Source organism: Copadichromis virginalis, linkage group LG5, assembly GCF_057382275.1.
Source record: "Copadichromis virginalis isolate Kocher_CV1m ecotype Utaka linkage group LG5, C_Virginalis_male_GT1.1, whole genome shotgun sequence".
In the NCBI taxonomy this organism is placed as follows: domain Eukaryota; kingdom Metazoa; phylum Chordata; class Actinopteri; order Cichliformes; family Cichlidae; genus Copadichromis; species Copadichromis virginalis.
In genome coordinates, this window is record NC_140622.1 from 16,874,226 (window position 1) to 16,896,264 (window position 22,039).

Below are 22,039 nucleotides of genomic sequence, written 5' to 3' on the forward strand. Positions count from 1 at the left end.
CGTGCCCTCTTGAGACAGCGAGTGCTGTACAGGTCCTTCAAGGAGGGAAGTCGATGTCCAATGATTTTTTTGGGCCATATTGATGACCCTCTGGAGTGCCTTTCTGTGTGCTGTGGTGCAGCTGGAGAACCACACACCGATGCAATATGTCAGCACACTTTCAATGGAGCAGCGGTAGAAGACGGTCAGCAGCTCCTTCTTCAGGTCCATTCTTCTGAGGATTCTTAGAAAGTGGAGATGCTGCTGGGCCTTCATTAAAACCGCAGAGGTGTTAGAGCGCCATTGGAGGTCTGTGTCTATGTGCACACCCAGGAACTTGAAACTGGAGACCCTTTTAAAGCACTCCCCGTTGATGCTGACAGGCTGCAGCTCAGACTTCCTCCTTCTGAAGTCAACTACCAGTTCTTTTGTCTTGGTGGTATTGAGGTCCAGGTTGTTATCTACACACCAATCTGTCAGCCTCTGAACTTCAGCTCTGTACGCCGTCTCATCTCCCCCAGAGATGAGCCCCACCACGGTGGTATCATCTGCAAACTTGATGACTGCGTTGTCTGGGTGGGTACTAACACAGTCATGTGTGTACAGTAGGGGACTCAGTACACAGCCTTGTGGAGAGCCAGTGTTGAGGCTGAGGGGTGAGGAAAGATGAGGCCCACTCTAACTCTCTGTGCACGGTTTGAGAGGAAGTCTCTGATCCAGCGGCAGGTGGTAGAAGGAAGTCCGATTTCCAGCAGTTTAACTATTAGTCTGTCCGGGAGTATCGTATTGAAAGCAGAGCTAAAGTCAACAAAGAGCAGCCTGGCGTAACGGCCATATTCATGAATTTAACTACCTACATGTATCTAAATTCCTCCTAAACTGAAACTACCGAGGAGAAATTCATAGTAACTTGAAAAAATGGTAAAATGATCAGTAAATTCTTTCCCCATGTGTAAGTCTTATCAGGTCTGGATTGTTATTAGCAGTGTTGGTCAAGTTACTTGAAAAAGTAATCAGTAACTAATTACTTCCCCAAAGGGTAATCCCATTACTTTACAGATTACTTAATTTCAAAAGTAATTAATTACTTAGTTACTTTTTAAAAACACGATTTACAACCTGAATAGGTGATAAAGCGATAGATCTTTCAGCCCAATTCTACTTTTTCTGAATAATCCATCATACAAAATGTAATCAAATGGAAGTCTCTTTTTAAAACTTGTTTTATCAGTTTTAATCTTTTAACTTTATGCATCAAGCAAAAATTTAATTATATGCTCTATTTTTACCTGTAAAGCAGGAGAGGGGTAGGCGGAGGTTTGCTACGTTTGTTACAAGTAACGCATTACTGCCCATCTCTGGTTATTAGTAAGGAACTGACATGAGCGGAGACAATAGGGGAGATGAGAGCTTTAATTTTAACAGGAAGCTCACAAGCAGTGTGACCTGTACATGTGTGAAAGAATACAGCATAGAAGGGTGATACATTTTTACGATGGTTAACCCTTTATTGACCATGGGCCCACCGGCGGGCCCATTTTACAGGTAAATTTGAAGAACCGGTCAATGATTTAAGGTTTTTATACGATTGTGAAACATAGTAACATATGTGCAGAGATAGCTGGCTCTTGGTGTCAATAAACACAGCAGAGTACAGTAGAGTCTCAAAGAAAACAATGAGTGCTGGATACTTTTGAACATTTATTAAACGGTTCCCATATTTGAAAACTGAACATGTGCTCCTTCAGTTCCAAACACTTTATTCACAGATGATGTTCATTAACATGTTTGTATCACAGACGGCTATTTACATACATAGTAGACAGTTTGCATTTCACTGTATTTAGTTAAAACCCTTCATTTTTGTGATTCTTATAATAGAAAAAAATTAACAAAAATGACACTGTTTTCTTAAAAATGTATAAAACAGGTAAAGTGACAAAAAAGTTTCATTATAAAATAAATCATATTATAAAAATCATGCTTTAAATCATCTTCGTTGTTCAGATAAACAGTGCTGATCTGATTTATTTTTTCATTAGTACATTTGCTGTTGCTGATATAAAACAACAAAAAGGTTCACAGTCACAACTTTAAATGGAGGCAGATTCAGTGCCTTCCAAATCACAGTCAAGTTCACACAAAGTCAAGCCGCACGGAAGACTTTCAGGCCTTCACTCTTCACAAGACGCAAACTCTCACTGAAGCCCTGTGTGCAGGTCCATTACGTGGAGCTCAGATCATGCAAACTTTACGGTCTTGCACACTTCAGTCTACGATTAAACAACATGTAAGAGGTACAAATCCTGCTGTTAATCACTTAGTGTCTGCTCTGCAGAGGCATGCAGCTGAAAACCCTCAAGAGTGTGGACTTCAAACGTGAATGCTGTGAAACGGGTCTAAAAGGAAAGAGGAGAAATTTTATTTATTGAGATCTCTAGGTAAGATACAGACTACAACTTCTCTCAAAAAAAAAAACAAAAAAACCCAGAGGAACTGGACCGCAGTTCTGAAGCTTATACTTACAGTGAGTGCTCGATGAGTAGCGACTTTGGGTCTTTTAAATCCTCCATTGAATGGTTCTCATTCTGATTTTGCTCCGTGGAAATCTGGTCCCAGATTTCTGTGTTGACCCACAGAGCCCCTGGCAAAGTCAAGCTGGCTCTGGTGCAGGTAATCCAACGACAGAGAGGGCAGGAGACGGTGTAGATGGCACCCTCCAGCTTGGACATTCTCTCCAGACAAGGGGCGCAGAAGGTGTGGTTGCAGTGGAGGACCCGCGGTATCCTGTTGCTGCGTGAATACTCGTAGCAGCACACGCAGCACTCGAGCTCCTCGGCGGTGACCATGCTCGTATCAGATATGCAGAATAAGCAATGCGTGGAAGGCTGCTTTTTCTGCGATACAGAAAAAACACAAAATAGGTGAGTGGAGGGGAAAAATAGACACAATATAAAATATTCACAAATGTAAAACTGAAACGTGAAGAAATTCAGCTTTTCTTTAACAGGTGCTCAGTAACAAAATCATCTAAGAATCATTTGAAATACTTACTTGCTTGTTTGCTGCTGAGCGTTGCGTCTCTGAGTGTAGAAGAGGTGTATTGTGCCAGTTTGGTTGAACGCTTTTTAAAGCCCTCCCTGATCACGAGGCCGTGTCATTTCCAAGGAAGTCTTGCCCTCAGGTAAATAACATTCTGTGGAACTTCACTCTATAGAAAGGGTGTGCGTGCATGCAAGTCCACGTATCTTTCATAGTTGTTTTATTAACCATTTGTTGACTATTAAAACTTTACGAGGACCTAAATTTGACTTCTTTTTTTAAAGAGAAAATAAACTTGAGTTTTGTTGAACTGTTAAGCTGATTTTATCTGTGCAGCAGATAAAAACAGCATGTGATGTTGTCAGAGAATGGACTTCCACCTATGTATTATTTTTAGTCTAAACCCTCAAAAAACTTTACATGGAAGTCACATTTTTCACTCTACAAACTTTGAGGTCTTCATAAGCATTTACTTCCAATTTAAAAAAAAAAAAGAAAACCTGACATGCATGCGTTTGTTTATGCTGGCAGAAAAACCGAACCACTCAGGGGAAAACACAACAGGCACGTCCCACAGAAAGACACCAGGAAGTTGCAAAAACCCAGAAGCTTCTGGCTGTGAGGCGCTGACCACTGAACCACTGCGTCATCATTAAGCAAATGGAGATATTATTATTAAATGCCCCACTGAGCAGGGTAATTTATTTGCATTTTACTATGAAAACAGAGACAATGCCACACAAGATTAATTGAAGCATGGTAATTTGGGCATTTGCTGTATAATCACACAAACGCACTCTCATCATAATCATCATGTTGGTCTGATTTTGAGATGGCGCCGAGAAAAGAGCAACGAACAAGAGAATCTTCTGCTTTCGGAGTTTTCTTCCTGTGGAAGGATTAGATGCAGTACAGTAGAACCAGCTTTTACTAAATGCAATGCACAACAGTAAATCATCAGCAATTGCGTGAGCCAGCACCACTAACACGACCGCGTGTTTGACTGCACAGCCCTAAGAAAAATCACTGGGTGTTTTCCTTAGAGCCACGACAGACAAGCTGGACATTTCTATAAATAAAAGAGAACAAAAACACAAAGAGTTTGTTGTTTAACAGGTGCCTTCTGCAGCGGGTGCGGTGCCTTTGCTGAACTACCAGCCAGCTTTGTACCAGCAGGCGACCATCAACATTCCCGGGCTGACTCAGCAGAGTGTCCCGATCCCAACGCGTCCTGCTGGGCTGTGTAGCCAGACGGAACCCTTCCAGCAGACACTCATCGTCTGTCCACCCTCCACTATCCAAGGTAAGTCATAAAGTTGATTACAAACATTCACTTTGATTTCAGTATTAAAGGTATGAATCCTCTGTGCTGGTTTGTGTCAGGCTTTCTGTACCAACAAAGTCTTGTTTTTGTTTTTTTTACCATCTACTACAATATTTGTAGATGTTGTAGTAGATGGTAGATCCTTTTAATCCTTTAATAATTGAGATGTTTGTCATCGTTTGTTTTCTAGGGCTGCAGTCATCCAGTAAGAGTTCCAGTTTCCCGGTGAGGGTGGAGAACTCTGTACCGATAGTACCTCAGAACCAGTCTACTCAGTCCTTGCAGATACAGCCAAGTATGCTGACACAGGTAAGAGTTTGGAAGGTCCAGCGTTTGAAGGAATTCTTGAGTTTTGTGTTGTTGTTTTTTTTAATTTATGAATTTTCTATCAAGAGACACAGCATCTTGTTTTTGTTTTTTTTAACCTTTTCTGTTCCCTAGTTATTTTTGGGTGAGTTTGATTGTGGATTTACAGTGGGTGATGTTATGACTGTTTAAAAAAAAAAAAAAAAAAGCGTTGTGTGTGACTGTTTGCAACCTTTACCTGAGAACTTTTCCGCTTTTAGACGTGCCACACACTTGGCAAGAGAGTGGGAGTGCACACACGGGCAGGCAGAAAGAAGTGCCGCGGCTTTGACTGATTTGCTCACTTTTCACCGTTTTATTTGTAATTCTATGCTTCTGTGCCGTGAATGGATTCAGTCTTTATTGTGACCATGGGTCCAACACTGAACATAGATGGAGGTTATATTCACATTTCCTGGAAGAAGAGATGAGGTTAAGTTGTAACTGGGGTCTGGTGTATTTGGGTTTTCTTTATTATCTGATGTAACTTAAACGTACATAAATACACCTTTTTTTCTTTCTTTTTTTCTGAATAATCTGTCATTCAATAATTTCAGCTCAGGGGTTACTGTAAAAAATCTGGAAACATCCCGCTGTTACTTGCACCAGTTTGCGGAGCACTGATGCCTTGTTTTGCTCCTTTGTGGATATACTGAGTGCATCTAAAAATTCTCCCTGCTTTTGTTGGTCTTACTGCCAGGAGGAAGGCAGATCGGGTTCTTCTAAGGAATTTAGGGCATAAGATGTTAGCTACTTAAATGCAATTGTTGAAATAAGTCGAGGGCCTGGGCTTTACTGTATTCTGTTTGTTTTTCTTTTTCTGTTGACTGTGTGTCTCCACTTGAATTTGCTTTAAGAGCTGACTGGATCACCACTTTTGGCCAGGCCTCTTATTCCCAGTCTTTTTATGTGGGAGAAAGGCCACATGTGTAGTGAGACTCATCTGGCTCCAAAAGCTGGTTAATTGCTGTTTGCTAAATTGAGGAATAATTGCTGCACTCTGCAGAGACCAGGTCTCCAGATGGCCAGCGGTGCCAGTGTGCATCTCTTGTGCAGCTGGGTGTATCTGCTCTGCCTGTTTTTATTTTAAAAAAGAGAAAAATCTGTATCAGTCTTGAAGGGCGCTACTTTTCGTCATGACTTAACACTGCCCCTCCCTCCTCCAGGGTTCCTGCACACCCCTGATGGTGGCCACCCTGCACCCACCCCCAGCAGGCCTAGCCCCGCAGTATTCTCTGCCCCTTGGGCTGGGCACTGGGGTGGGTCGGCCTACCCTCCTGGAACACACAGCCACAGTGCTGGTAAAGCAACGATGACATACCCGAAGAAAGACATGCACACTCCCTCTACCACTAACAATGCCATCTCTCTCCTGCCCTGCTCTCCTTTTTTTTTCTTTTCTTTTTTTTTTGTTTTCTTTGCAAGTGTTCCGCTCCCTCTCTGCCACGCGTTGTAAGGGGCCCATCTTTGTTTTACACATCGTATTTCAGCATCGTTCCTCTTCACATGTGGATTTGTCACCTTTCATAATTATGGTCGTTTGATGCAAATTTTTATAGGAAAATCAAACGTTTTTGTGTGTGTTCTGGCATCACATTTTATATTACTACTTTATTTTATAAACCCCCTCCACAGTGCAAAATTGACCAAATTTACACTGCGTTTTTACTCATGCTCGCCCCACACCATTCACAGTTTCATTCCCCAGTCTTTCCCCATAGGTCTGCTGAGGGCATGGAGCGCATGTGTTGCTGAGTTGGTCTGCGCTTTGCTTGCAGCTTCTCTTGTCATGTCCTTCCTTGGTTTCAGCAGAGGGGGCTGCAGCAACAAAGTCTTCTAAACTGTCCTGACAGCCTGTCTGACTCTGACACATACTTTTTTCTTTTTTGTGTTTGTTTGGTTTTTGTTTCAGCCCCAGAACATGTGGCATGCCTTTTCCCAAGACATATCATCAGCAGACTGTTTAGCAGCAGGGAACTCAACTAATCTCTTAGTGTTTCTTCTTTAACAGGCACCATGGTTCTGCCTACTTGTCTTTATACCTGATCTGACATTTTACAGTGCTTCATTGTTTGTGCTTTGCATGATTATCATCTTGTGGATTTGTTGCAGGGCAATGTTATAATTAAGGAATGGCTTGGGAAAGGTTGCTCGCTTATCTAGCTTTGCGCTCTTGCCTGTAGAAGAGATTGGCCATTGGCTTGCCTCTTTGTATTCAGTCTTTGGAATTTATATGTCCGCATGGCTCAGTTTGTCTGGCCCATTCCAACAATCAGATAATTTGTTTTCATCCATACACAATTTGTCTTCCATATTACATGTACTCAAGTGTTGGTTGTTGTGTTTTTTTTTTTCTTTTCTGTTTGTTTTTTCTCAGCAGGCCTGGCCCACTGGTACCCAACAGATCCTCATACCATCATCATGGCAGCAGGTCCCAGGCGTAGCCATCCACGGCTCTGCCCATCAGTCAAATGTCACCGAATCACCTGTGGAAACGATTCACTCAGATGCTGCCACGCAGCAGGGACACAGCTGGCGGTGGGTCAACCAACAACTGTTAAAGATGCATGTAGACTGATGGGCTTCTCAAATTTAAAGCTGAATCATTTTCAATGTTATTTCTTTCAGGTTAAATTAGAATAAAAATAATGAAATCGATTAAATATTAAATAACTTTCTATCGCTTTTCATAACTAGTATCTGAAATGCTATGTTATTGTTATTTCATACGCAAACACTTTGGCCTCCAATTAACTCATTTCAGATAAGTTAATAAGATGCTACAAATCTTTTGGGGGTTTTGTTTAGTTGAGTAGCAACACTAGAACTGGTTAATTTCATACTACATGAGAAATACTGCATTGAAAGGTGAAGTAAAATGGCAAATATGAAGGCTAAACTAGTCTGACCTTTGACCTTATAGGAGCATTACCAAGACTCAGCAGGAGAGGAAGAAGGTGAAAGCCAGACGTGGAGAGAACAGAAACAGGTTGGTACAGCTCTGCTCTTCTTCCAGTTTAATTTTAAGAGTCCTCATTGGGGTTTAAGCTACCATACCGAGGGAGAGATGGCTAAAGGGCCTGTGACGGTTGCCACACTGGTTCTTTCGCTTGCAAACAGTGACAGGACACTTTTTATACCTGCACTGAGGGCACAGCATCCACTGCTGTATTCTGCTAAACGATACGTGTTGCCACTCAGACAAAAAGCCTTCTTATGGGAGTAAAAACTAGTTGAAACTAGAAGCAAAGAAAATGGCGTTATTTTTAAATTTTTATTTAAAGTCTTCTTCGTGGTACCGCAGCTGATGGGTTGAACACACAGTCAATGGTTGGTGATGGTGGTGTTTTTCTTTCCCGTAGGGGTGTATCTACTGCATCAGTGGTCAGTAGTGGCGTGACTCCACCCAGCTCCAGCGCAGCCTTGTCACAGCCGATCGTGATCTCGGACACGCCGAGCCCAGCGGTCAGCATCATTACGATTCACAGTGACACAGACACGGAGGATGAGCATAAGTTCCACCCTGCTAGGTGAGAACAGGATGCTCTTCTGCACTGAACAGTGGTGTGGTGTTTCTTTCTCAGATCACTTTCATTCCTAAGTTGAAATTTCAGAATGTCAAGGTAAATGAGAGAAATGCAAAGCAAGGCTTCTTTGAGCTCATAGACAGCACTGGGACCCAATTCATGTAGAATGAAAGCTGTTGACGTACTCGTTTGCCTGATATGACCCGGGAAATTACTTACTTCCTCCACAGTCTTGAACTGAGCCAGCGCACCAACGTTATCAGCTGTGTGACCGTACACGACTCGGACTCCTCTACCGCCAGCCCCCTGACTCCCCTTCCACGCACTCTTAACCCAGCAAGCACTATGTCATCTCGCCAGGCCAAGTCTCTGGCAGTAGTGGCACCTTCAGTCAAAACACAGGCATCTGAGAGAGGAGCAGAGTCCCGAGGACGCTTGGAGACTGGTGAGTCACCCGTGTGCTGCTGTAGTTTTAGCAGTGTATTTAACTGAAGTGTGAAAGCATAATTAAGTATGTCTTACTGCTTTGAATTCTCAGTGAATTACATCAAGCCCAAGAGATCCTCTAACAGACAGCCGTGCAGTTCAGGGGAAAGTGTGGAGCGCCATGGACTGGTGCCAAGCCAGTCGCACCCTTTAAACCTCAGCCAGGTGAGGCTTGTTTTATCTTGTTGGTTTTACATTAAGTAATTAATGTGTGTTAATGGGACATTGTTTTGTGAGAATCCTTGTCCATAACCACGCAACTAATCAACTACAGGAGGCTGGGCCCTTATTTTGATTGTAGCAATATGAGGAGAGTAAAGGTTATAGGTAAGCTACATCAGAGTGCACCATGTCATCATGTGATTGAGTGAAAAGGTCAGGATCTGTCATAAGTTATGACATTAGCACCTTTTACCAGCAAAGGTATAAAACATTTTTTCCCAAGGATTCTTAATATCCTGTTATTAAAGGCCTACGTGTATTTACTGCCCTCTGCTGGGGGAAACGTGTATTGAAACTTTTTCGGTGAGGTTTGCATTTGTACCATATGCAGTGATTGGACAGCTGAACATCTAAAAGTATCTAATTTTAGCATTAGTTTTGCTTTATATGCACATTATGTCAAGCACCAGGAGTTTCCCCTCGTTTTTTTCCTCTTAAGGCTCCGGCTGTTATTTTTACAACACAATTAGTGCTGCAGCTGGTTTTTTTTGTTTGTTTGTTTTTTTAGTAATTTAATTATTCCATCAATTGAGTAATCAGAATTACTTTTGTAAATAAAAATATTAAATTAATAATAAATTTTAGAAATTGTAACAATTTAAAAATAAAAATAATACAGTGTATATGTTACACTGTTGAAATGATGGGCCAACTCATCTCCCGTGCAACATATTTATTTTTACAGAAAACTGTAAAAACAGAAAAATAAGGCAATCAGTTATCTTTGGCGCGCAGGCCGTACGCTGCCTCTTCATCACTGACACTACTTCTTCTACTGTAGCCGACATTACTTTATACAAGTAACTTATACAGTTTCACATTCACATGCACCACCTTTGTAAACTGGTTAAATTACACAAATACATTTTACTATGCACATGAACAACATAGTGAACTCGTTACAGTTTTATCTTGTTTTTGCTACTGTTTTAATCTATTTATCGACCTGTCTTCTTAACTGTATTTAATAAACTAGATCTCTTTCAAATAAATGTTTTTCTTAACATATTTCTATAGCATTCACTCTTCATGAACTAAACATAAAGCAATTCACACTTTCTCTTATTGTGCAAAATATATATCTTGTGGCTTTAACCCAACAATACACCTGCACCGAGCTCACAGAGTTTCGGTACAGTCTAACACTTTGATCGGCACAGGCTAACAACTGGACCAACTTGGAAATTAGCTCTTTAGCTTAACATTCGCCACAAACAAGACATTTATCATTAATCGCCACTGCTGTCTGTCACTTTTATAACATCTGTTTATATTATCAACCACCCAGCTTACCTGTAAAAACAGAAAAATAAGGCAATCAGTTATCTTTGGCGCGCAGGCCGTACGCTGCCTCTTCATCACTGACACTACTTCTTCTACTGTAGCGTCAGCTACCGATGCGTACAGGACCGAGCGCCCTCTGCTGGCGGAACTTATACAACAGTAAAACTTACATTGCAGTGGCCTTACTAAAAGAAAATGTCTCTGAGCATCAAATAAAATGGGGGGCTACTATTTTCATGTCTCTGTCTTTAACATAGTGCCACACTCTCCCCCACAAAATTAAATGTCACCTGACATTTCTGTGTGCATCATCTATTCAACCATAGTTTTAACACACTCCCACAGCCCATGGTCTCCAGAAGCCATTACAGTCAATAACCTGAGCCATAGTCACTGTACAGTTCCTCTGAACCAAAGTTGGCTGACCTAAAGTGTCATAGCTCAGTACCGTTGGTTGCTGTCTTTGTCTTTGAGGCCGCTGCCTCACAGAGTCAGTCTCACCACCAGTTGCAGCTAGAATGTCAGTCATAGCATCACCACTCAATGGCCTGTCATTGTCAGAGTCAGGGCCTTGGATCTGCCCAGGCCCAGTCTCTTCAGTTTGTAGTGGCAAATCCTCTTCGCTCTGTAGTGGCAAATCCTCTTCGCTCTGTAGTGGCAAATCCTCTTCGCTCTGTAGTGGCAAATCCTCTTCTTGACAGTGGAGACTCAGATGAGGCTGGAAGGACTCTGCCAAAGGGTTAAGCGGAGTCTGCCTCTGTCGTCTCCCTGGAACCGGCCTGAGGTACCACTGGAAGGTGCCACTGTCGTCATCATCCGATGTGTCGCCATTCCCTGGCTGCTGCTGTCTACGCGGAGGTCTGAACTTCTTCCTTGTCACAGTCGGAGAGTCTTTTTGGGGCTGAACAGTCTGTGTTGATGGCTTCTCACTTGGTAGGAAGTCACAGGGCAGTAGGAGATTTCTGTGCACCACTTTATCTCTGCCTTGGCCATTTTCAGGGCTGATGACATACACTGGACTGTCATCTGCTTTCCTCTCCTTCACTTTGTAGACTTGGTTTTCCCAAAAGGACTGGATCTTCGCGGGACCACCACGAGGAGTGAGATTTCGGAGGAGCACTCTATCCCCAGGCTGAAGATCTCTCCCTTTAACTTTCTTGTCGTAGTACGCTTTGCCTCGAGCAGCTTCCTTGGTAGCAGTTTGAGAAGCCACTGTGTACGCCTCCTGCATTCTCTTTTTCCAGCAGCTAACATAGTCATCATAGTCCACATGAGCTTCATCCCTTTTTAGGTTGAAGAGCAAGTCGATGGGCAGGCGTGGGGAACGTCCGAAGATGAGGTAATATGGGGCGTAGCCTGTTGCCTCATTCTTCGTACAGTTGTACGCGTGGACGACTTTAGCTAGCGACTCTTTCCAATCATCCTTCTCCTTGTCCTCCAGGGTCCGCAACATGGACAGCAGGGTGCGGTTGAATCTCTCCACCTGTCCATTACCCTGTGGGTGGTAGGGTGTCGTGTGGGAGCCCTGGATACCAGAGAGTTCTTTCAGTCTTGCCATGAGTTTGTTTTCAAACTCCTTGCCCATGTCGTGGTGTAGTCTGGTCGGGAAGCCAAACTTGAGTGCAAAGTCATTGAAGAGCTTGTCAGCGACTGTTTTAGCTGCTTTGTTCTTCGTTGCATAGGCTTGGGCAAACCTCGTGAAGTGATCCATGATAACAAGTATATACTCGTAGCCCTGCTTACACTTTTCCAGGTGAAGGAAGTCTATGGACACCAGCTGGAATGGGTAAGTGGACTGGATCAAGGACAAAGGTGCACGGGTCTGCTTACTCGGTTTCTTCTTCTTAAGACACTCACATTCTTCTGTAACAAAGTGTTCAACCTCTTTCGCCATTTGCGGCCAGTAGAACCTGTCTCGAATCAGGTCGAGCGTTCTTTCCACCCCTAAATGGCCCATGTCTTGGTGGAGTTCTTTAAAAACCAGGGGACGATAGGCTTTAGGGACCAGTAGCTGCTCTCGGCGTGATGTTTGGCGACGCAGGACACCATTCTGGTCGACGTGAAGCTTCAACCACTGCTTGAGTAGTGCAGCTACTGCAGGATGCTCTGACTTCACCTCAGTTCTACTTGGTCTTCTACCCAGCGACTTATACCAGAGCACTCTTGCCAGAACTTCATCTGCTTCCTGGGCTCTGCGTATCTGGTCTGGTGTAAAAGACTGGGTAGTGTCAGAATCTTTGATTAATTTCAGAGCACTCACCTGGATAACTCCAACGCCTTGGCAAGGGTCTCTCTCCTCCACCGTTACAGACTCCATTGATGCGCTTATGGCTTCCTGTCCAACTTCAGCTGTACAGCTCTTCATGTAGCTGTCAATGTCCAGCGGCATTCGCGACAGCCCATCAGCATCTGCGTTGGTCTTGCCTGGACGGTAGCGGATGGTGAAGTTGTAGCTGGCCAGCTCCGCGACCCATCTGTGACCTGTGGCGTTAAGCTTCGCAGTAGTGAGCACATATGTTAGTGGGTTATTATCAGTGTACACCACGAACGATGGGGCATGGTACAGATAATCCCGGAAACGTTCACAAATCGCCCACTTCATAGCCAAAAACTCTAATTTGCCAGAGTGCAGGTGGTACTTTTTCTCTGCTGGACTCAGGGTGCGGGAGCCATATGCTACGACTCTCATCTTGCCTTGCTGCCGCTGATACAAAACAGCACCTAGCCCAACCTGTGATGCATCACAATGTAACACAAAAGGCTCTGTGAAGTCGGGGTACCCAAGAATGGGGGGTCTTGTAAGTGCATCTACAAGCTGGTTCAATGTCTCCTGGTGGGAGGTTGTCCACTGGACGGGCGCCCGTGATGGTAAGTGGCCTTTACTTTTCTTCACTTCCTTTTTGCACTTGTCGGCTGAGACTGGACCAGAGTTCTCAGAAGATGGAGGGCTGAGCAGGCTGTAGAGTGGATGGGCTACACGGGAGAAGTTGGGGATGAAAGGCCTGTAATAAGAGAGGAAACCAAGCATTTGACGTACCTCTCCGACGGTTGCAGGTGTCTTTTCCTTTAACGCCATTACCGGGGCCAACTCTGCCGGGTCCATTGTGTAGCCTTCACCTGTTACCAGCTTTCCCAGAAACTTCACACTTCGCCTGAACAGTTCACATTTCTTTGGGGTCAGCTTAACACCATGCTCTCTGTAACGCTGGAGGACAAGGCGGATATGTTCCAAGTGTTCATCAAAGCTGCTGCTGTGCACCAGGTTGTCGTCCAGGTATGGGAGGCAGATAGTGTCTCTGAGGCCTGCCATACAGTGCTCCATGCTTCTCTGGAACTCGGCGGGTGCGGAGCTCAGGCCAAAGGGAATGCGTACCCACTGATAGAGCCCCCAGGGTGTGATGAAGGCGGTTAAGGGGCGGCTTTCTTCATCCAAGAAACCCTGGTGGTACGCCTTACCCTGGTCTAACACAGAAAACCAGGAGCTCCCGCCCAGAGCATCCAACATGTCTTGGATCCTTGGGATTGGATGGCGATCTGGGACTGACTTGCGGTTGAGCTCCCTAAAGTCACAACAAAGGCGGAGAGTGCCGTCTTTCTTGCGGACACACACCACAGGTGATGAGTAGGGGGACCGTGATGGTGTGATCCAGCCTTTGTTAAGCAGGTCTTGCAAATACTCTTTCACTTCGTTGTGCAGGGGTTTTGGGATGGACATGTAAGTCTTTTTCACAGGATTTGTGTCATGGAGGCTTATATGCATCCTCAGGGATGGTATGCAGCCGACATCGTCACTGTCATATGCAAACGCCTCACATTCCTCTCGCAACATCTTCCTCGCAGCCGCTCGCTGATTTTCATCCAGATGCTGGAGATCCACTGGTGGGTCCCATGACTTTGGTCTCTGTGGGTTCTCTCGTGTCTGTGTGTTACTCGGGTTGTGTGACTTTAGCTCCGTACCATTTTTGTTCTCTTGTGTCAGCTCATTTACTTTAGTCTGGATGCCAGCTGTGTATACAGTCTTTACTGGTTCAAGGTATCCAATCACTTTACGGCTCTCCAGATAAACGGTGTGGTCTGTGGTGTTAGTCACAGGGATGGGCACATATGGTACTTTTCTGTCTGGGATTTTCACCAGTACATCACTGAATATTATGCCCTCTGGTTGTGGGTCAGCTCCATCAGGTAGAAAGAGCATGTCTTGGCCCCGGGCATGTGAACTAACGTGTGCCCGTACATAAACTGTAGTGACTTGGTTCGCTGACAAAGGCACTCTTCTTACACCAGTCCTTACCACACCTGTCTCTGGGCCTTCACTGCTGTTCTGCACAAGCTTGACAACATTATGTGCAGTGCGTACAGTTATTTCAAATGCTTTACTCACATAGTGTGCTAGCTGTTTTCTTCCTCCTTTGGTCTTTACTTCTTCCTGGTTCACGATAGCTTCAATGACATTGTAGCCAATGATGGGATCACTGGCCACAGCCGGGTCACTGGATACCAATATTGGAACTTGCAGCTCACTGGTTGGGGACAAATCACTGCCTAGTCTGAAGCTGACTTCTATCCAACCAATGTAGGGAATGGGTGTGTCATTTGCAGCAAACACTGTGAGCGTCTCATTGTCTAACAGTTCTGAAACAGGTCTGACGACTGTGTGAGGGAGGTGGTTTTGCCGCCAGTTTTCATTTACTATGCTGGACTGTGCCCCTGAATCCCACAACACCTTAGCTGGGTGATTGTCCATAAAACAGTTCACAGTACATCTGTTTCCCACCAGGCTTACTAACCGTGACTTCCGTTGAGGGGGTAGATAGTGAACCTCAGTTATCGCTGATGGGACACCAGTTGCAGTTTCTTTGGAGGATGTTGGTGGTCTTGACTGTTCATTATGGGACCATGGGCTTTGGACTACTGTTGGTCCCGTCTCAGTAGTCCCTCCCCGTTTCCCGATGGCAGTCTCGGTGCTCGGCATCCACGGGAGTAGTGGCCCTCTCGCCCACATTTGAAACAGTGCAGGCAGTTCTCTCCTTTCCCCTCTTCTTTGCACTTTTTACAGCCTTTTTCTCGTTGCTTTGGTGCCATGGGGCGGGGACTGGTTTCCATAACAGCCATAAACATTTGTTTCATCTCTTTACGTAGTTCTTCTATAATCTGCTGCGTGTCTGGCTTAGTCTCTTTATTTTTCACTGTTGTCATGGCCACTGTAGCGGGGGATTCTCTGGGTTTGGAGGGGCTCTGAGCAGATGTCAGGGCTGTTTGGCATTCTGTTTGGAGCTCTTGGACCCTGGGAATCTTGGCTGCAGTGGACCTTTTCCGTTTCTCAAATCTTTCATTTTCTAGCTTTGAAGCTTCATTGACTTTCTCAATCAGTTCTTCATCTGTTATGGTTATGTCGTTTAGGGGGGGCAGTAGCTGATACTTGATAGAGTCACTGAGCAGCCCAGTTTCAATGGAGCGGAGGAATTTGCGCTGGATGGTGGCTCTGCTATACAGTTCATCTGTCTCCTCATTTGCCGCTTTCCATAACAACTTATCTTTAAGTTCAATGGCACGAAATACAAAGTTTAAAGCAGTTTCTTTGGGCTCTTGGGAGATATTGAGGAGCTGATGGTAAAGCTCAGTGGGGCTGTCTACCCTATAGTGTCCCTTTAATATGGTGAGCAGTTTGCTAAGTGTTAACCCACGTTTAATCTCCAACATGTCTCTTAGGGGTGTTCCTGGACTAATGGCCCTAATTACCGCTTCCACAATTTCAGTCTCCGAGTGCCCTTTTTCACTCCCATTCTCAATCTGGCGAATCAAGCTGAGATAGGATAGCTTGTCCTTCTGCCCATGCTCTCCAATCTGCCCACAGATTTTAAACTCCCTCTTCAGTGTTACCTCTTGAAGAGTTCGCGTTGCCTCTGGTCGGGCTCTGGGTGAGTAATGTGCAATATGTACTGGAGTAGCACATGCGGTGTTCTCAAGATCTTCCTTTTGCATAGACTCTATGCCTTGGGGTTCCCTTTCTGACTGACTCTCCCCTTTGCTTAGTCTCTGGATGTATACAGCAATGTCTTTATAAAACTGTTTCACTTGATCCTCTTCCTCACTTTTCTCCACATCATCAAACATGCCCTCTGCCAACCTGATGAGTGTCCTCTTGGTCTTGCTGTGAGACTCTGCGCTGTCCAGGCCGGAACATTTCAGTCGCCTGCAGACATCCACAAGATGCTCTCTCTCCAACTGCCACAAGGCTGCACTCACTTCGTCACGCAGAGGTTGCAGAGATTCCATTTCTTTTGGTTGAAGGTTCGTCTCTTGGGAAAGAAGGTGGTTGGTGATGGTGTTGACTCACTAGCGCCACCTCCTGGCTGGCTCGCCAAAATATGTTACACTGTTGAAATGATGGGCCAACTCATCTCCCGTGCAACATATTTATTTTTACAGAAAACTGTAAAAACAGAAAAATAAGGCAATCAGTTATCTTTGGCGCGCAGGCCGTACGCTGCCTCTTCATCACTGACACTACTTCTTCTACTGTAGCCGACATTACTTTATACAAGTAACTTATACAGTTTCACATTCACATGCACCACCTTTGTAAACTGGTTAAATTACACAAATACATTTTACTATGCACATGAACAACATAGTGAACTCGTTACAGTTTTATCTTGTTTTTGCTACTGTTTTAATCTATTTATCGACCTGTCTTCTTAACTGTATTTAATAAACTAGATCTCTTTCAAATAAATGTTTTTCTTAACATATTTCTATAGCATTCACTCTTCATGAACTAAACATAAAGCAATTCACACTTTCTCTTATTGTGCAAAATATATATCTTGTGGCTTTAACCCAACAATACACCTGCACCGAGCTCACAGAGTTTCGGTACAGTCTAACACTTTGATCGGCACAGGCTAACAACTGGACCAACTTGGAAATTAGCTCTTTAGCTTAACATTCGCCACAAACAAGACATTTATCATTAATCGCCACTGCTGTCTGTCACTTTTATAACATCTGTTTATATTATCAACCACCCAGCTTACCTGTAAAAACAGAAAAATAAGGCAATCAGTTATCTTTGGCGCGCAGGCCGTACGCTGCCTCTTCATCACTGACACTACTTCTTCTACTGTAGCGTCAGCTACCGATGCGTACAGGACCGAGCGCCCTCTGCTGGCGGAACTTATACAACAGTAAAACTTACATTGCAGTGGCCTTACTAAAAGAAAATGTCTCTGAGCATCAAATAAAATGGGGGGCTACTATTTTCATGTCTCTGTCTTTAACATAGTGCCACATATAGATAGATTATATATATATTTTTTGTTTTGTTCATTGTATTTACATGCCAAGTTAATCTTGTTTTCAGGCTTCTTGGAAGGCTTTCTTACATTAGAAGAGAGCAAAAGGGTTGTGACAGTATTCTATCTCCTGAGGTAGATTTAATGTGTTTTTATGTGTGTTTTGTGCATGCATTAGATTTTATATTAACGTAAATCTTAAAAATAATATTAGTAAAGTCAAATGTGCACTAGGGCACCCTATGCCCCCCTTTAGACCCACCCACTCAGACTATGTTAACAGGTCATCTGCACACACATGCGTTTATTTTAACTTCTGTAGCTGTTAAGATTTTTCACTGTGCAAAACAAAGTGCGGTAGATGGGAGCAAATCCAGAGTTTGCTTTTCTTCATGTTGGAGCAAGTTCAGTAGGTGGTTTGACAGTTGTGGCAGTTACGGTAACGCTTTTTTTATAATTGAGTTACTCGATGAATAATTGCAGCCCTTTTAATAAGCCCAAAGCTGTCTGCGGTGTAGGTAACATTCAAGCGCGCACCTTCATCTGTTATCTGGCAGTTATATAACACAAAAAAAGGGAGGGGAAAAACAAGTGGGGGTTTGTTTGTTTGTTCCTCCCCATTTGGCACAAAAAACTGACGATACCAAAGATGTAGATGCAGACTATAATCTTCTTGCATGTTGTACCCAGCGTCTGATTGAGTGTATGTATTTATTTTCAAAGGTTCACACAGTAGTTTCTTCATCTCAGGAGCGTTCGGGGCTCTCCCACAGCGACTCATCGTTACGTCGCCAGCAGACGTTCCACCAGGCCGTCTCAGCCTCTCACTACAGCTTCCCCGAGGTGGCAGCCCTGGCGTCCGGCTCGGCCGCTGCTGCCGCCCCCCCCAGCCTATATACCTACCCGGCCTCTACTGCCCTCTCCTCAGCCTCTCAGGCCACGGAGCAGCTGCTGGGCCGTGGTCACAGCACCCACGGACACTCCCCCTCCGCTTATGCAGCAACGTACACCTCATCCTCCTCCAGGAGAGACTCGGCCAGTCGCAAGGACTCGGTGAGCAGCCTGCTGCACGGCCTCCCTGCAGCCTACCAGCATCAGTTCGCCACTGGTTCTCCTTATGTTAGTGTGACGCCCCGAACCGAGGTTTACAGTGCCTACCAGCTAAGCCCTAGGCGCCTCGCGCAGTATCCATATTTGTAGGAAATCTCGCACAAAGAATTGGGGGGGGGGGGGTCACTTCCCCATATGATATCACAAAGGGACATTTTAAACTGTAGAGTAACTGTTGGTCACTTATTGTTTGCTGCTTTGAACTACAAGACAGCGTTTCACCTCTAGCACATTTATATGCTCTTACGGACTCTTAGTGTTATTGAAATGATCTTCTGTATTATTTATCTTTTTTTCCCTTTTAAATTGTTTATGGTCCACATTTTATCCCCATTGCATCCTGATGTATTAATATGGTGTTGTTGAAACATATTTTACAGCTGTTTTATCTCGAGGTTATCTGTGAAGAGAGATTTTCCTCCTATCACAAGCTGCAACGAAACTTGAGGAGCTTCAAGACGCTGACTTGCCAGACTGATGAAGCTGACAGTTTTTAGTTTTATTTTAGTTTTTTTTTTCTCTTGTTCCTTCCTGTGAACCTTATTATAAAGTTTTCACACTAATCCACTGAGGCCCTGTGTTTTTAGTGATATAATAATGACTGTACCTTATGTTTGTTTACTCATATATGTCTTCTGTTTATTAAATTAAGTTTTAATGTCTGTGCGAGGTAGGAAGAGCGAGGTCCACGAAGATGTGGATTAAAAGAAGAGATACGGTGAAAACTGATGGATATGTGTTAATTTAAGTGCACATGTGATAGTCTGTTAATGTAGTGACAGTGTTTTTTAGCCAGGATTGATTGTCCTTATGCAATAGAATCTCTTTAAAAACAACAACAACAACAAAAAAACCTACAATAACTGAGTGCTGAATGTATTTATGAAATTCAGAGTGGATGCCCAGTCTGAGAAATGATGTGAAAAACTGTTTTTAAATTGTAAGAGCGGGGAAATCAAATGTCCTTGAAATAAATATTTTTAAAAAAAAAACTCACATGGGCTGGGGAGAGGGGGGAAGATGAAACACACAAATTTCACCCCAAATTCCCACGCCTCTCCATAACAAAGGAGATTTTCCTTTTTTCTCCCTGTGACGCTCTGAAAATGCTTGCTAGGAAGTTGTAACAAACTTGCACACTGTGCTACACAAGGACTGACTGATTAAATGTATGCAAACTGTCTCAGTTTAGCGTTCTCATGAATTATCCCGTGTCTCAAAGAGAGATCTTTATACTGCTATGTCTCGCCCAGAGGTGCAGCTGTCCTTTACATGTACAGCTTACTTCGTCTCAGAAAGGTTTTCTATACTAAAGTTTGGAGAACAGCAGTCACTGTGTTTTTGAATTTTTAAAGGAGGTGAATCTTTGGTTTCTTTGGATTATCAGCTTTTTTTTTTTCCCCCAAAGTAATTCCTTTCCCCTTGTTTGCATCAGTTTTGTGTTGTAACGTCTGTGTTTAATCCTAACATAGTATAGTAAAGAGGCTGTTAGATCTAATTCAGGGACAAAGGTTTCAGCTAAGTAATCCAATTTCATTGTTTTCCAATAAAATAACCTCAAATTCACAGCGACTCGTTTCCTCATTCATTCCTTTTCTTTTTTTTTTTTTTTCTCTCTAAGATAACTCTTTATTGTCATTGCGCAGTCATACATAGTACAATGAAATTGGAAAACTGTCCTACGTCAGCACTACATATAATATGACACACACTATATTAACTTAGTAATAAAAAAAGAATAAGTATATTTGTATTGCACATTAGTCATTATTGCACCTTGTTATAAATATAAATATTATTATTGTTAATGTTTTTACTGTTGTTACCTCCCCCCCAAAAAAAAGTCCAGTCAGGTCAGCTATTTGCATTGATCAGGCCTATTGCTCTGTTGTAAAAGCTGTCCTTGAGTCTATTTGTTCGGGACCTCAGCAGCCTGAACCTCCTGCCAGACGGCAGCAGCTTAAACACCCGGTGTCCTGGGTGTGTACCGTCCCGTAGGATGCTGCGTGCCCTCTTGAGACAGCGAGTGCTGTACAGGTCCTTCAAGGAGGGAAGTCGATGTCCAATGATTTTTTTGGGCCATATTGATGACCCTCTGGAGTGCCTTTCTGTGTGCTGTGGTGCAGCTGGAGAACCACACACCGATGCAATATGTCAGCACACTTTCAATGGAGCAGCGGTAGAAGACGGTCAGCAGCTCCTTCTTCAGGTCCATTCTTCTGAGGATTCTTAGAAAGTGGAGATGCTGCTGGGCCTTCATTAAAACCGCAGAGGTGTTAGAGCGCCATTGGAGGTCTGTGTCTATGTGCACACCCAGGAACTTGAAACTGGAGACCCTTTTAAAGCACTCCCCGTTGATGCTGACAGGCTGCAGCTCAGACTTCCTCCTTCTGAAGTCAACTACCAGTTCTTTTGTCTTGGTGGTATTGAGGTCCAGGTTGTTATCTACACACCAATCTGTCAGCCTCTGAACTTCAGCTCTGTACGCCGTCTCATCTCCCCCAGAGATGAGCCCCACCACGGTGGTATCATCTGCAAACTTGATGACTGCGTTGTCTGGGTGGGTACTAACACAGTCATGTGTGTACAGTAGGGGACTCAGTACACAGCCTTGTGGAGAGCCAGTGTTGAGGCTGAGGGGTGAGGAAAGATGAGGCCCACTCTAACTCTCTGTGCACGGTTTGAGAGGAAGTCTCTGATCCAGCGGCAGGTGGTAGAAGGAAGGCCGATTTCCAGCAGTTTAACTATTAGTCTGTCCGGGAGTATCGTATTGAAAGCAGAGCTAAAGTCAACAAAGAGCAGCCTGGCGTAACGGCCATATTCATGAATTTAACTACCTACATGTATCTAAATTCCTCCTAAACTGAAACTACCGAGGAGAAATTCATAGTAACTTGAAAAAATGGTAAAATGATCAGTAAATTCTTTCCCCATGTGTAAGTCTTATCAGGTCTGGATTGTTATTAGCAGTGTTGGTCAAGTTACTTGAAAAAGTAATCAGTAACTAATTACTTCCCCAAAGGGTAATCCCATTACTTTACAGATTACTTAATTTCAAAAGTAATTAATTACTTAGTTACTTTTTAAAAACACGATTTACAACCTGAATAGGTGATAAAGCGATAGATCTTTCAGCCCAATTCTACTTTTTCTGAATAATCCATCATACAAAATGTAATCAAATGGAAGTCTCTTTTTAAAACTTGTTTTATCAGTTTTAATCTTTTAACTTTATGCATCAAGCAAAAATTTAATTATGTGCTCTATTTTTACCTGTAAAGCAGGAGAGGGGTAGGCGGAGGTTTGCTACGTTTGTTACAAGTAACGCATTACTGCCCATCTCTGGTTATTAGTAAGGAACTGACATGAGCGGAGACAATAGGGGAGATGAGAGCTTTAATTTTAACAGGAAGCTCACAAGCAGT

At 43.7% G+C, this 22,039-nt stretch overlaps 2 protein-coding genes across 2 annotated transcripts; one reads left to right on the top strand and one right to left on the bottom strand.

Annotated features, from left to right (window-relative positions):
* Positions 1 to 1,667: 1,667 nt before the first annotated feature.
* Positions 1,668 to 3,507, bottom strand: LOC146709232 (uncharacterized). Its single transcript, XM_085456257.1, has 3 exons — positions 3,034 to 3,507; positions 2,506 to 2,876; positions 1,668 to 2,378 (listed from the first exon to the last, which is right to left on the bottom strand). Exons 2-3 carry the CDS (start codon positions 2,826 to 2,828, stop codon positions 2,300 to 2,302), a joined length of 402 nt encoding a protein of 133 aa, XP_085312383.1. The 5' UTR covers positions 2,829 to 2,876; positions 3,034 to 3,507; the 3' UTR covers positions 1,668 to 2,299.
* A 327-nt stretch (positions 3,508 to 3,834) lies between these two features.
* Positions 3,835 to 20,180, top strand: LOC146709233 (homeodomain-interacting protein kinase 1-like). Its single transcript, XM_085457939.1, has 11 exons — positions 3,835 to 3,840; positions 4,138 to 4,324; positions 4,536 to 4,654; positions 5,857 to 5,991; positions 7,068 to 7,228; positions 7,614 to 7,679; positions 8,053 to 8,220; positions 8,448 to 8,662; positions 8,756 to 8,868; positions 18,228 to 18,557; positions 18,995 to 20,180. The coding sequence occupies exons 1-11, from the start codon at positions 3,835 to 3,837 to the stop codon at positions 19,109 to 19,111; spliced, it is 1,617 nt and encodes a 538-aa protein (XP_085314065.1). The 3' UTR covers positions 19,112 to 20,180.
* The last annotated feature ends 1,859 nt before the right edge of the window (positions 20,181 to 22,039 follow it).

Excerpts from the sequence above, each read along its gene's own strand:
- LOC146709232 (XM_085456257.1), bottom strand. The coding sequence starts at position 2,828 with ATGGTCACCGCCGAGGAGCTCGAGTGCTGCGTGTGCTGCTACGAGTAT. Across the intron at positions 2,379-2,505 it reads CTACTCATCGAGCACTCACT|ACCCGTTTCACAGCATTCAC; the intron begins GTAAGTATAAGC and ends CTTTCCTTTTAG.
- LOC146709233 (XM_085457939.1), top strand. Across the intron at positions 7,229-7,613 it reads CAGCAGGGACACAGCTGGCG|GAGCATTACCAAGACTCAGC; the intron begins GTGGGTCAACCA and ends TTGACCTTATAG. Across the intron at positions 8,221-8,447 it reads CATAAGTTCCACCCTGCTAG|TCTTGAACTGAGCCAGCGCA; the intron begins GTGAGAACAGGA and ends CTTCCTCCACAG.